Below are 15,538 nucleotides of genomic sequence, written 5' to 3' on the forward strand. Positions count from 1 at the left end.
AAGGCATCCCTTCTCAGACAGCTTCCAATTCTCTTAAGTCATTTTTCTCATTTTCTATGTTCATGGTTTCAGCACAGGAACCTATAAGAAATCCCTCAACAAGACAATATCAAAGGGGAGCCTGAGGAACTCAGTTAAAGTTAACATGGATCTTTCTGGTTTAGCTAATCAAACAAATGTTACTTTGGAAAACTCAAGGAATATCAAAAAAGAACCTTTATTGTAGTCACCTTCATGAAGGAATTGGCTGAGGTTGCTTTTGATATATTATTGATGAAATGTTTGGTAGGATAGGCTAGTTTGCAAAGCAATTAGATTCTATGTAGTTAGTCATTGATCATGCTCACTTGGTAGTTGCAGATTAAAGCCTTGTATAAGAGTAGATAAATTATGCAATTTGCTAGGGGACAGAATCAACCAGTTGGTGTAGTGGGAACCACTTTATAAGATATAAAAATAATAATGTGGAGGATGAGCACCCCATCTTGTGGAGCAACAATGCTGAAAAAGTTAACGAGATAATGCGTAGAGAGGATTGATGAAGACAAGGGATGTTGGAATGTCTGCAGCAGGAGCTCATATAACATAGGAAACGATCCTCTCAATGCAATTGGCTAGACGCAAATAAATTTCTGTCTGATGTCGTGAAGAGGAGAGAAAGGGACTTGTTCACAGAAGCAATTTACACAAAGAAGGAAAGCACTGCTCTCAGCAGATGAATACAAAAGCATGATAGAGGAAAATTGTTGTCTCCTACAGTCTCCTGCCGCTTCCAATAATTACTGTGCAGGTTTATTTAAATGGCATGTATATACTATATTTTCTTATTGTTCTATATATTCAATATTCTCATTATTGATGTTTATTTTACTTTTTATTCCTAGTTTGACACTGAACAACTTGTGGACATCACCCTGGATACCACTTTAGGCAATGCCTCTAAAGCATAATAATTGAGAAAAATGAAATCGATACATGATTGAGTTGAAGTTGAGTTTATCCTGACATTGATTAGAATTTCAAGATGGGTATAACTTAAAACACATTACATCCTCCAAACACTTTGTCAATGGGGAAAGAGGCTTGAGGTGAAAATCCAAAAGCCAATGTTCATAGTTGCTTCCACCAACTAACAAATGCTAGGGGATGTCTGTATATGTCTGTTATAAATATACATGAGGAAATAATTTGAGGTGTTTGTGTATCAAGTGGGTCACCTTGACTTGTAATAATCACTAAGAGTATAGAGGTCATTATGAGATGACTCAAAAATGTACAGGTCAAATCACCACATAAAATAAAATTCTGATAATAACCAGGTTAGAAATTGCTGGAGTGCAACTAAAAAAATCATAATAAACTAACTTTATTTCTGTTGCAACCAATTAAATTGACAATAGATGAGATAAAATGCATATACCTACAAAGATAATTTATGTAACAAATAATCAGTTTTCTTTCCTATCACACACCTTCTCCTGATGCAATGAATGACAATGCATGGGCAGGGGACAGTACAAGTTCCTCTTTTATGCCTTCAACATAAGTCCCCTGCACAGTACAAAGCAATAGAACTAGTTTTACAAGTAGATCCTCAACTTAACATACAAAATCCCCAAAGAAGTTAAGCAAGAGAAATGAAAAGCAAAGATAATCAGCTAGGTGGAAGAATAAATAACATAGCAATAGACAGAGAGGATAATCAGCTGCAGGAAAAAAAGAAAACTCTCACACAAACATTAAAAGCATGAAGGAATGAAACGTAACAAAAATGATGAAGGAAAGGAGTAAAGATAACAAATCTGCATAAAATGTATTTACAGATAAATAGCCATATTTACTCGTTCTTAGCTGGCAATAAATGAACAAACAAATGGAAGTGCCTATGGTGACGACTCAAGATCCTCTCTCTTCCTTTTTTCCCTTTGTTCCCTAAGCTAAGATTTACATTTAAGACACAGGAAAAAATTATCTTGGTTCCCAAATTCAAATGCAGCAGGAAGTCCTATAGTGGTTAAAATAAAGCACCAAGATGACTAGCTAAAAAAAATACATAAAGGTAATAGATTGATGATGAGAGAATTCACAAAAACAAAAATCCAACACTAAATTGAATTAAAGGCATGCAAATGCTTTTAACTTAATATATGCAATGGACCTCCTAGAGTGAGCTTATGCATATGCAAGTTTTTTGAAATGTGAAACACCCCTAGAGAGTCTGTTTTTGCACTAAAGACCATTTTTTAACCTGTTTTTGAAATATGTAATGCACTCCCTAGAGTGTGATTTACACTTGAAGCCCAATTACATGTTTTTAAAATATGCAAATGCACTCCTAGAGTACTATTTGCATGAGAAGACTCAATTACATGTTTTTAAAACATGCACTCTCTACTGAAGAGTGCAATTTGCCTTTAATACATGCATATGCTCTCATAGAACACAATTTTTTAAGATTGAAGAAAAAATGTTCATGCTCTTGTCCATTGAGACCACATTTTTGGTGATTTTGGCCAGATCTCTCCATCAAATGTCTTGAAATCACTTCCTCTAGAGATGTTTTTGTATCCTCGTGCATTTGCATGCATATGGCGTCCAAATCTATATAAACAATGTTTCATCTCATGCTCATTTGGATTCACATTTTGCCCAAAAAAGTCCATATTTGGAGTTTGGAGATCAAGTTCTGGATTAAACATAGGTTGTTTTTATCTTTGTGTACATGATCCAATCATAGGTCACGTTTTTACGATCCAACACAAAAAACATTGAATGCAAGGGCAGATTGAGACCACATTTTAGCCAAAAATGGATTCTTTTTTAACATTTTCCCAAAAACATCCCATGCATTGGTGATAGTTGACCACATTTTTGGGCATATCTATGAAAAATGGTTTTTCATTGCTCATTTCGAATTCATCATTGTGAGGTTGAAGAGATAAAAGTTTGTTTTGAGAATTTTTCAAAGTTGGAGCCTCTTTCTCCTTTATTTTTGGCTCATTAACCTTCAAGTAAGTGGACATTTTCCATCTTGTTCATTAATTTGTGCTTTTCTTGTTATTCTATTGCAAGTGTTAGCTTGATGTTGCACACTTGTCCACAGAGATGCCATGAATAGTGCATTTTTCCTTTAAATATGATGAAAATTCTCAATTTCATACTTTAAGATGTTTCCAAAACTAAATTCAAATTTGCATGTTTGAATTTAAAGTCAAAGATACTTGATTCTTTTGTGCTCATTTTCATTGTTTGTTTGCTTTCTTTCTCATTATTTTCATTAGGGAGAAATTGCAAGTTCTTTTCCAAGAACTTGAGCACGTTTCACTTCACTCCACTTTCTATCATCTCGTGCAAGTGCATCATTTCATTCCATATCTGCCATTACATGCCAAGGTACATTGCATTCGTTCCTTTCATATGCAATTACACTTCAAGAGCAATTACATGTAATTCCACTTTCCATGTCATGGCACACTGCATCTCATTTTTCACATGTGATTACATGTAATCTCACCCTTCATTCACATGTACACGCATTTTCATCTTTTGAACCCAATCGCATGTCATGTTTACATGTAATCCACTTTACGTGTAAAGACATCTTGAGAACCCATTTTTTACTAAAGGTCACTCTTTTAAGTCAAAAATTATCATTTACACGCATTCCCATGTGTCCAACATTCACTCCTCAAACATTTAAATAAGGACTCATCCTTTACACATGTTTCCATCCTCCCAAGTTGTATTTCAACCTTGCATATGCATGCTATCTCTTTTCAAGATCATCACACTAGATCTTTGATGTATTCTATCCATACTCTAAACCTTTGATGCTGGTCAAGAATCAACATTTTTATGGAATCAATACCTTCTAATGATGTGTTCACATTTTGGGATTTTCATGTTGCAGCACAAGAAATGCCCTCATCTACAAAGTCTAAAAAAAAATGAAGTACCAATTCGACAAAGAGTTAGCTCATGTGACCGCCTCTCAAATTTCGTCACCTCTTGATAATGTTTCTGGCATAGAGATCAAGCATGTTGACATGGTTGATTTCTTGCAAAGGGTTGAACCTCCTTCAACACATGAAATGAGGCACATCAAGAAAAGTAATTTTCATTTGGTATCTACTTTTCCTTTGGTTACCTTGGAACTAGAATTTGTTTTGGATTGTGCACAAAAGTTCAGTCCAAAAACCAAGACAATAAAGAATGCAGATGGAAAGGTCATCATTAGCCTTGATCCAAAGGTTATTGAACAAATCTTTAGAATTCCTCAAAATGCAAAGTGTGTGGATTTGTCTCAAGATATGTCTTTAGAGTTGTGGAATGAAAAAAGGGTGGATTATCAAAAGTGTGTAAGTGCATATTGGTTAAAGGTCAAAAGAAGCAATTTTTTCAAGATGACCTAAAACCATTCATAGGTCAAATTTCAACTCAAAATGCAAGGACTTGATAACTCTTCTCAATAGGATATGTGGCCTCAAAGACTCCATTGACTTTGACCCTTCGATGTATAAATTCATTTTCCAAATCTTTGATAATGAAGAATGCATCTTCTAGGCAAAACTTATTACCACTACTATTTGCGAGCAATTGTTTAATGTAGGAACCTCAATGCCATTCTATATGAATCCCTACCTAGTTTACATAGCTACATCCATGGGATCTTTCTCGAATCTCTCCACCAAAGGGGACCAATTAGAAGTTCCTATGTAGGACTACTATTATCAAATCACCTTGTCACACAGCAAATATTATTTCAAAAGAGTTCAAGATGCATTCTTTCGATATTTCCGATGTTTTTTTGATAAAAAGTTGGTAACCAAGCGAGTGTTAGATAAAGCTTGCAATAGAGTTAATCAATTTGGTGCTATCTTTCTACAGTATCTAGTGTTTGTTTGATAAAGAGTTGCCAACCAAGCGAGTGTTAGATGAAGCTTGCAATAGAGTTAATCAATTTGGTGCTATCTTTCTACAATTTCCAACTTTCACTTATTTGAGGGTTGGTTATTTCAAAGGAGAGCCATATACTCTACCAAGATATGCTACAGATAAGATCATATTGATGGAATTGACCAAACAACTCATGGAAGTAACATCTTATCAGAATTCTCTACATAGGCCAGGTGTTGGTATCACTACAGCCAACCCTTGGTAATTGGTCAATATATAATCAATTCAATTTACAAGGCAAAGAATATGTAGGCATAACTTCCACTTATCACATTAAAAAGGTTCAAGGCTAGTTTTGATTTTGATTATTGAGGGATGCATTCAATGATTAAGAGGGCATTCACTCATGTTCATCGCACGAAGGATGTATGGATTTATTACAATAATAGATAAGACGTCTATTATTAGTTAATGGTTATCTTGTAAATATCTTTAGCTTTAGTTTGCTTTCGTTTTTTGCTTTCTCTAGAATAGAATGTTTCTATTCTTTATGATCGTTTCTTAAGGAAACATCGTCTCTTCCTTTTGTATAAATTGACCTTTCGGTCTCTGTTATTAATAAGCAAGTATTTACCAATTACCTCGTAATATGGTATCAGAGCTAAATACTTAAATTTTTTCGGAAAAAATTTATAATTTCTTCTTGAAATTATTTGTTTAAATTTTTCCAAAATTATTTCAGCTAATTTCTCCAAAACCCACCTAGGGTTTTTCTGCTTGGAGAAATTCCCGAATTACGGGTCTGCAAATCGCATGGAAATCGTGGCCATTTTTTGGAGACTCGCGTTTTTGGGGTGAAAATCTACATGTTTCTATATCAAATCTTCATGCTCTTAGCCGTCTCAGTCTGTCATCGTGCTCTGGGAAGCAGATTTGACCATTTTTCATCAAGAAATCTGAAGTTTTTTCAAGCTTTTTTCAGCTAGGGACGTTTTTTTTCGAAACCCTAATTTTTGGAGTCGAAAAAAATTTTTGTTTGCAAATTCTTGGTGGATTTTTCGAGAGCTCAACTGGGTTGTCGTCCATTTTTTATGGGTGCCTCGATTTTTGTGCCTCGATTTTCGAGCTAGCGGATTAAGAAAACGACAGCAGATTCCTTCTGCGTTTTTCGAGCTCTCTTTTGGGTCATTCTCTGATTCTTCTGGGTCTTCCGTATTTTTGCCTCGAAGAACATGCCTTCACAAATTTTAACAGTTTTTCATTGAAAAACGTGCCATGGCATCTCTGACAAATATTTTGCTCGAGCATAATTCCAAATTCAATGGTTGCAATTATGGAACCTGGAAGCAGCGCATCATCGCAATCTTCGAATATCGAAACACCGATCAACTTGTTCTGGGTGTTAAGCAGCGTCCAACTTCTCCGGGTCCTGATCAAGATACATGGGATCTGAACAATCGAGAGGCAGTAATGCTTCTCAAACTCTCCGTAGCTGATGACCAGCTTTCTCAGATTCCATCTGGCAAGACAGTGGCCGAAATTTGGACGCATCTAAAAGGTCTTCATGAGACTTCCGACAAGAGCAGAGCCTTCTTTCTGAAAAACACTCTATTTTCTATTGTCATGGATGAGTGCACCTCGCTCCAAGCACACCTAAATCGGATTCAGGAAATCCGTGATCAGTTACTTGCCATCGGTCGCAAGATGGAGGGAGAGGATATTGTGGTAATCACTCTTCGGAGTTTACCAAATTCCTATGAGCATTTTATCGAGACTCTCAACATCACATCTACTGGTGTTGATCTAAAGTTCACTGATCTCTGCACCCTGCTACTTCAGCAAGATCGGTGGAAACAACAGTTCGGTAGCAGCTCCAGTTCCACCTCCACTGAGCAAGCCTTTGCTGCGAAATCCTTTCAGAAGGATAAGGGCAAGTTTCAGCAACCATCTCAGCAAAAGTCTTCTGCTCCAGCATCCGATGGTACCAAAAAGAAGAACATTCAATGCAACTATTGCCACAAGTATGCTCACATAAAGGTTGCATGTCGAAAACGCTCAGCTGCCCAGTCTAAGCAATCAGGTTCGCAACCCAAAGCGAACAGTGCAGAGCACACTGAGCAGGTGGAATCTGCCTTTTACACCTTCATGGCTAAAAGACCCGCAGATCATGTACAGTCATCTGCCTGGTACATTGATTCAGGTGCCTCTCGACATTTCACTCACTACAGAGACTGGTTTACTGACTACCAGCCTTATTCAAATTCTGTTATCTTTGGTGGTGGAGAAGAGTACACGGTTGTTGGTAAAGGCAACATTCAAATTCAATCTATTGGGAGGAAGCTCATATTCCTTGATGTGTACTACGTTCCAGGGATGGAACTAAATCTACTCTCGGTCAGTCAGTTGCTGCGACATTCTCCACACTTGGCAGTCACCTTCAGTTCACATCAGTGCACCATCACTGATCGGGCGACTAAGTCTACTGTTGCAGTTGGTCTTGAGGATCATGGTCTTTTCAGACTTACTGATTCTGGTGATTCTCAAGACTTAGCTATGGCTGCTCGGCGATCTTCCATCAGCACACTTTGGCATCAGCGATATGGGCACTTAAATGTGCATTATCTCTCACAACTTGCTCAGGATGAGCTTGTTCTTCGTTTGCCAGAGATTCAAACCCAACACCTTGGAGTTTGTGACGCACATCAGGCTGGGAAGCAACATCGCACACCTTTCCCCAGTGGCGATTCTTGGCGAGCTTCTCAAGTACTTCAGCTTGTTCATGCTGATATCTGCAGCCCTATGGCCACTCCTTCTGTTCTTGGGTACAAGTATTTTCTGTTGTTTGTAGATGATTTCAGTAGAAAAATGTGGGTGTATTTCCTTAAAAAGAAATCCGATGCATTTATTGTATTTCAGAAGTTTAAACCCTTAGTTGAAAAAGAGTCTGGGAAATCTATTAGTACTCTTAGATCAAACAATGGGGGGGAATTTTGTGCTAATGTTTTCTCCAGCTTCTTGGATACACATGGCATCCAACGCCAGTTCACCACACCCCACACGCCACAACAGAACAGTGTAGTTGAACGTCGGAACAGGACAATCACCGAGATGGCTCGTTCCATGCTCGAACACAGACATGTTCCGAAGCATTTTTGGGCAGAAGCAGTTAACACTGCAATTTATCTGTTGAACCGGTCACCCACAGTGGCGGTCAAAGGTAAAACTCCGGAAGAGGCTTGGTCAGGTTGCAAGCCCAGAATCAGTCACCTGAAGGTTTTTGGCTCTCTTACTTTTGTTTGGATCCCTGATGCTTCACGCACCAAGTTGGATGCCAAGAGTCAGAAACTGATGCTTGCTGGATATAGCAGTCTTCACAAAGCCTACCGCCTTATTGATGTTGAGACATCTCGTCTCATATACAGCCGCGATGTAGTCTTCGATGAGCAGCGAGGACCATTCATGCCTGTTTCTCCTGTTCCTGATCCAGCAGACCAGCCTATGCAGGTTCATGATTTGGGAGTTCGGCTTCCATTAGGTCCACTTGATGGGAGGGCTCCAGTAGCTCCTACAGCTCCAGTCCTGCCAGTGATACTTGTACAGCCACCTCCGGCTTCTCCTGCAGGATCACCTCGTTTTGAAGATGCTTCACCTGAGTTTGATCCAGATTCTTCTGATCAGGATCCTGCTGATCAAGCATCTCCTAGTACTACTGTTGGTCATTCTCCTCTCCGGCCTAAGTGGTGGGCTAAGACACTTGCTGATCTTCATGATGATGAGCTCATTGATGGAAGAACTACTCGGAAAAAGAGAAAAACTATAGATTCTGTTAACTTTGCTCTTATGGCCAACATTCACAGTGTGTTTGAACCTCAAACATATTCCGAGGCTAAAGGAATTCCAGAGTGGGAACAAGCCATGCAATCTGAACACCAGAGCCTGCTGAAGAACAACACTTGGGTCCTTTCTAATCTTCCCCCAGGGAAGAAACCCATTAGCTGCAAATGGGTCTACAAAATCAAATACAAATCAGATGGTACTTTGGATAAGTACAAAGCTTGTTTAGTGGCAAAGGGTTTTTCTCAACGTCAGGGCATTGATTATGAGGAGACCTTTGCTCCTACTGCAAAGATGAGCACCATCAGATTAGTCCTAGCCATGGCAGCACAGTTTGGCTGGAAGGTCAATCAGATGGACGTAGAGTGCTTTCCTGAATGGTGATCTCCATGAAGAGGTCTACATGACGCAGCCTCCTGGTTTCAAGGTTGCTGGTAAAGACCATCAGGTTCTCAGATTGGTAAAAGCTCTCTATGGTTTGAAGCAGGCCCCTCGGGCATGGTACATCAAGATTGATACGTACCTCAGTGATCAAGGCTTCAAGAGGAGTTCTTCAGACTCAAATCTATACATCAAGACTACTGACAGTGACATCATCCTTCTGATTATCTATGTGGATGATCTGATCATCACTGGCAATTCGGCATCTTTGATTCAGGGAATCAAACAACACTTATGCCAGTCTTTTGATATGACTGACCTTGGGCTCATGCATTATTGCTTAGGTGTTAAAGTTTGGCAACAATCCTCTGGTATATTCATCTCTCAGTCCAAATATGCCAGAGCCTTGTTAGACAAATTCCGAATGCAGGATTGCAAACCTGCATCTACACCTATGGAGAAAGGTCTCAAGTTATCAGCCAAGTCTGATTCTCCTTCTGTTGATGATACTACGTATAGGCAACTAGTAGGCAGCCTCATCTACCTATCTGCTATTAGCCCTGATATCAGCTTCGCAGTCAACTATATTTCATGCTTTATGACAGCTCCTAAGGCTGATCATTAGATGGCAGCAAAGCGTGTGCTTCGTTATGTGAAGGGCACTTCTGATTATGGACTTCTGTATTCTCGAAGTTCTAATCCTAAACTCAATGGGTTCACAGATTCAAATTGGGCAGGCTCTGTTGATGATAAAAAGTCAACATCTGGATATGTGTTCAGTTTGGGATCCGATGCAGTCACATGGACCAGCAAGAAGCAGCAGGCAGTTTCTCTCTCTTCTACAGAGGCTGAATATAGAGGGACTGTTAAGGCAAGATGTGAAGTTGTCTGGCTTCGTCGGATGCTTGGGGATATGCAGATGTCACCAGCAGGACCGACTACTCTGTTTGTTGATAACGAAGGCGTTATCAAGTTAGCACGGAATCCAGTCTTCCATGAACGAACCAAGCATGTGGATGTTCATTGTCATTACATACGACAGCTGGTTGAAGACGGGACTATAGATCTGCAATATGTTCCTACCTCAGATCAAACTGCAGACATTCTCACCAAGCCTCTTGGTCCTGATAAGTTTGTCAAATTCAGAGGACAGCTTGGTGTGTTAGATAGATTAACCATTAAGGGAGGGTATTACAATAATAGATAAGACGTCTATTATTAGTTAATGGTTATCTTGTAAATATGTTTAGCTTTAGTTTGCTTTAATTTTTTGCTTTCTCTGGAATAGAATGTTTCTATTCTTTACGATCGTTTCCTAAGGAAACATCGTCTCTTCCTTTTGTATAAATTGACCTTTCGGTCTCTGTTATTAATAAGCAAGTATTTACCAATTACCTCGTAATAGGATTGACCTGCGCATAGAACTAGATAGTATGAGAATGTATTGTTGTAGGCTCACTCTACAGCAAATAATTGATCTTAACATGCTTGAAAATCTATCTAATCTTCAAATAGAGAATGATGATGATATTCTTGATCCAAAATACCATCATGTTGGTTTTGATAAGCAATGTCCTTTTCCTATATAGTGGCAGCAAAAAGAAGGTATATCCATTTCCGATAGGTTTCAACCTATCCTGGTGAATACCAACAAATGGTTGAAGATCGAAGGTCTGAAGAGAGTGAATCCCAAACTTGGGTTAGATTGTGGAAGTTTTGGACTGCCTAGAAGGAAATCTCAACCGGAAATCTCAAAGAAAGATGGTGCATCTTCCTTCGTTGCAACACTATCTCTCAAGTTCAAGTTAAAAGGTGGAAAGGGGTCTCAGTCATCCCAAGAACCCTCAGAAGCACCTGTGCACGCTCGAGAATATGATGAGGAGGAAGTTGAAGAAGAAACTACATCTAAAGAAGAGTCTGATGAAGAGGAGGGAGAGGTTATGATCATATCTCCTCCGCAACCAATAAATCAGCCAAGTCCATCCATTCAGAAAACACCTTTTCTTGATGTCGTGGACTCGTTCTCCACTGTTTTCACTTCTACCATCCCTACTTCAGTGGTGAATACATTGGCGCTTCCTATCTCCTCAATAACACCTCCTATTCTCACAACTGAACAATGTGAGAACTTGGGGAATATGTTTGAGGATTTTCCGACATTCACAAAAGGTTAAGTTTCCCAACTTGATACTTCAATAATCAATTTTGACCCATTTGTGATAGAATCTTCTCAACAAACACCTCTTGGTACAGCAATATAAACTAAAACCTATACAATTACCATAGAAATATAATCAAGATCAATGTTGATGGTTGTTACTACTCCTGAATCAGCAGATAAGGGTTTTAGTTTGCCTGCTTGGTTAGGCAAGATTACTATTAAGAGAAGGAAGGTTGTGTTGCACCCAGATAGTCTTCCTATTAAGAAAACCAAGTGTAAATCTTTGAAAGATAAAATTATTTCAAGGATCGTAGTTGATTTTGATATAACTAAGTTTGTGGAGGTTGTTGAACCACTAGTCGACAAACCGGTTGAAGAACTTAATCGTTCAGATTACAAGTTCACCGAAACCGAACTTGGTAAGCAATCTCAGTTGAATTGTCTACAACGTACTCATGATGCACTTGCTAATGTATCAAAAAGCAATCACAACTTGGGGGAGAAAAAGAATCAACTTAAGCAAGAAGTAGCTTGCCTAAATAAGGTTATTCAACAACATTCTTCGCAACATACAGCCACTACATCTCGAACACCTCAAGAGAAATAAATCATGGAAGCAACGAAAATTAGGTTTGGAGAAGTTGTCTCTGAAGGAGTTTCAGCCATCACAAATGCAGTCAGAATTCTTGAACATATCAAAGAGATTGAGGAAATGTTGCATGACTTGATTATATCTTTTTAGGTTAGGAAGTTGATATTCTAAAAGAAATTCTGAATGATTGGGATGAGATGGCCAAATCTGATTTGGATGCCATGGTCACATGTGATGTTGTTTCATCTTCTGAAATGTTATACAAATGGCATGGACTCATGAGCTATAAAGAAGAAACATTTAGAAAACTTGTAACAAAGTTGGAGGCAATCTTATCAAATTGTCAGGCAATAGAGACTTGAATCATGTGCAATTGGAACAAATAGAATGTCAAATTCTTGATGAACATGATAACTTGATTGCAATTGAAGAGATGACTTCAGATATACAATCAGGGTCAACGCTAATTTGGATTTCGAAGATTTTGGTTCTCATATAATGAACAAGTTTGCTTTGTACAAATCTCTTGCAAAACACTTGCAAGATTCTCTCGCAGAAAATTCCAAAGTTGTAAAATCAGTATATGTCAATACAATGAGAATAGAAGCTATATCAAAGACAAAGGAGATTTAAGATCCTCCTACAGTGCATGATGTCATCATCAAATTCAAGGCACTAAAGAACAATCTTAAAGATTGTTATTTGTGTTCTTTCTCATGTTTGTAGATTGAAGAGGATGCATTACATGAAAATGTAGAGTTACATGTAATACGATTTACAAGTGTAATGACATGTAATCCACTAATTTCTCTTGTTAGTTAGACTAGGTCGAAGTTCGTTGAGTTGCTCCCACTTTTTCCTCCTTTTTCTCAACTCCTTTGCCTATATAAGAAGTGCCCACCTTATTCTAAAATCATCTCTTATTGTATGCAAAAGAGCTCTGGAGTAATTGTGTAAGCATATCTTTAATTGTATAGTGTTATTTTGAAAGAAGAGTGAATACAAAGAAACAATTGAAGCTGAATTTTGATTGAGTGCAATTGTTAATTGTGCAAGTTGGGAGCTTTGACTGTGATTTGCATTTGTTATCTTTGATTCATGTGTTTTTGCATTCTTGATAATTGAGTATAAAGAGTTAGGAAGCAATCAGAGCCGAAGCTTTGACTGGGAGTAGTTGTGGAGATATATAGACTAGGAGCTTTAATTGTAGCTTGTATCTCTTTCTTAATTTACAAAATAGTTAGAATTCTTTACTTTTGGAAGTCTTTGTGCCCCAATAGTAAAAATTATTCTTATAACATAGATTAAGACCAGACTTAGAGTCGAACTGGTACGCTTTCAACTAGCCTTTGAGTTAGTATTAGACTATTAATTTATTAGTATCACAGTTTACAACTCTAGATAGAAGTGCAGTTCAAGGTTTCATCTTGCCCATTACTCGCTCCACAAGTAAGTGGAGTCTTTTCTAAAAGCGAAGAGGAAAGAATATTGGTATTACCCTTTCAAATCTCACAACTTCTTGCTTACCTTGAGTTGATTCAAGAAATGGTGAGAAGGGGGAGCCTTCCCTTTAAGGTAGGAGAGACTTTGTCTCACACGTTGTGGCTGGTCTACCTATTTTGCGATTGGATTTTACCCAAAACTGTTGGTTGCAAAATATCCACCCGACACATAACATCAATTTCCAAAAAACTTTACATCTTATAAGTAAATCTCCACATTCCTCTTCCAAGCAACACATATTTAGAATCAATGAATAATATAAACAAGTGGCCTCTATTATGGTCCAAATATTAAAGAGAAACCATAAAACTGTCATTTGAAAACATTGAGTCATTTCTTTTAATTTTCTTTGATTTTCAGATATCTGATCATACAAAGCATGTAAATGAGAAATGAAAGATACATAGCTATACGCTGCTATGGTTGCAGATGTAAGAAAGTGTAAAAAAGAGAAGGAAAGGGGCTTCCATCATAACAACAATGAAAGATATGCTGAGCAAGCAATCAAATAGTGTTGATCTTAACAGTCCTTCGATCCTTTTGTCAATGTTCATAAACATGCAATGATGGACATATATTTGATATTTCCCTTACAACAAGCTACATACCTGAGCATCCTCTCTCACCCTCAAATTCTGTCCTGCTGGATCCAGCAAGTCATTAATAACCTGCAACAGAAACCATTTAAACATGCTTGAAAATGTTCATTTTTTATGCATTGCCAAAAAAAGAAAAATAGTTGCATACTGTGTACTTGATTCTATCCTAAAGACAGGATGCATCACACATAATGGCTGAAGTCCCTAAAACCATTAACCTATCTAAGGTATCTGTAGACATTAATACAAATTTTCCCTTGTTTACACAGATTACCATGGTAGTATCTAAGTAAATCTTGAAAAACATGAACAAGAACACATTCGTATTAGTAATTGAGTACATATCTTAAAAAAGGTTAAACAAGAGAAAACTTTGCAGCTGTTTATTTTCCTCTAGGCATTAGATGAAAGCAGTACTTACCTCATTATAGATTTCAAGATAGGATACACGGAGAAGGAACTGTTGACCAGGTGTCTGTCATATGAAATCAATTAGTCATTTCTTTGCATAAGCACAATAATAGACACATATAAGAGGATAAAGCTATTGTGACATGGGCTACTGTTATAAAATGCTAACAAGCAGAAATCAATGACTCCTCTAGGTTCTAAACAGCATATACACCAGCAGATAACAGACTTTAGACTGACAGGAAAGCCAAATGCAAGATGAACAAGAAGCAGAAGAAGCAAATAACATTGATCAAATTGTATCATGCGTGGATGATGTAGGCCATTTTATTGTTTTCAACACAATCATTAAACAGAATTGTGTTTTTGCAGTAGGGTTATTGAGAGTGTTTATTGATAGTAAGAGGCTAGTTTAGATCCTTTAGATCTATGGGTCTTTGAATTTAGATCCTAAGCATGCATCCTTCATCATATTCTTGGCACCTAAATTCCAACCAAGTCATGACCATGGACCAATTCACAATTCAAAATGGCTTCAATTTGTTCAGCAGATGTTTTCTCGCCTGATATAGCACAGGGTCATCTAAACAACCCTAAGACGTCCTCAGACAAGGTACCTGGTTTCCTAGTGAAATCTGGGCCATACAGTAGCCTAGCCTAGGCCATACATGGCGCAACCTGCAAACCCAACATATGCAGTATTTTTCGAAAAGTGTTTCTGAATGAAGAAAGCGGCAAGCCAAAGAATAGGAAAATTAATATTAAAACATAAAGTACCCAACCCAATACATTTCTTATATGGATACGTTTCAGTATATTATAGTCATGCTAAATCTTTGAAGAGAAACTCAGCAAACTACAGCATTTGTAATAAAAATTGGGTTTGCCATAATAATAATAAAAAACCAGGTAAAAGTATTGAAACTCGTTTACCATGTGACAAGTTTCAACATATAAAGTTTTTGGGAATACAACACATTGGCCCACACCTCACTTGAGGATAAGAGGATTAAATTAGGATAATAATTTCCTCTTCAGACATTTTAGTATTCAACAAACAAATAATGAATCACAGATTAAATAGGAAAGTATTACAAAGCAACAAGGTTTAAGAAGATACAACCAAAATTTCCTTCTAAAAAGACATAAAATCATAAATGA

General features: G+C 37.6%; 1 protein-coding gene across 5 annotated transcripts in view; it reads right to left on the reverse strand.

Moving 5' to 3' along the window:
• The window catches only part of LOC149577261 (kinesin-like protein KIN-7D, mitochondrial), a 65,760-nt gene that overhangs the window by 13,575 nt on the left and 36,647 nt on the right, over nucleotides 1-15,538 (reverse strand). For all 5 annotated transcript variants that reach the window (XM_089822915.1, XM_089822923.1, XM_089822950.1 and 2 more), the window contains 3 exons: nucleotides 14,388-14,441; nucleotides 13,976-14,035; nucleotides 1,473-1,551 (listed from right to left, as the gene is read on the reverse strand). In XM_089822915.1, the coding sequence (XP_089679041.1) occupies nucleotides 1,473-1,551; nucleotides 13,976-14,035; nucleotides 14,388-14,441 (193 nt within the window). The remainder of the gene's footprint in view (nucleotides 1-1,472; nucleotides 1,552-13,975; nucleotides 14,036-14,387; nucleotides 14,442-15,538) is intronic.

This window comes from Cupressus sempervirens, chromosome 1 (assembly GCF_028749045.1).
Source record: "Cupressus sempervirens isolate cs-2001-9-10 chromosome 1, ASM2874904v1, whole genome shotgun sequence".
In the NCBI taxonomy this organism is placed as follows: domain Eukaryota; kingdom Viridiplantae; phylum Streptophyta; class Pinopsida; order Cupressales; family Cupressaceae; genus Cupressus; species Cupressus sempervirens.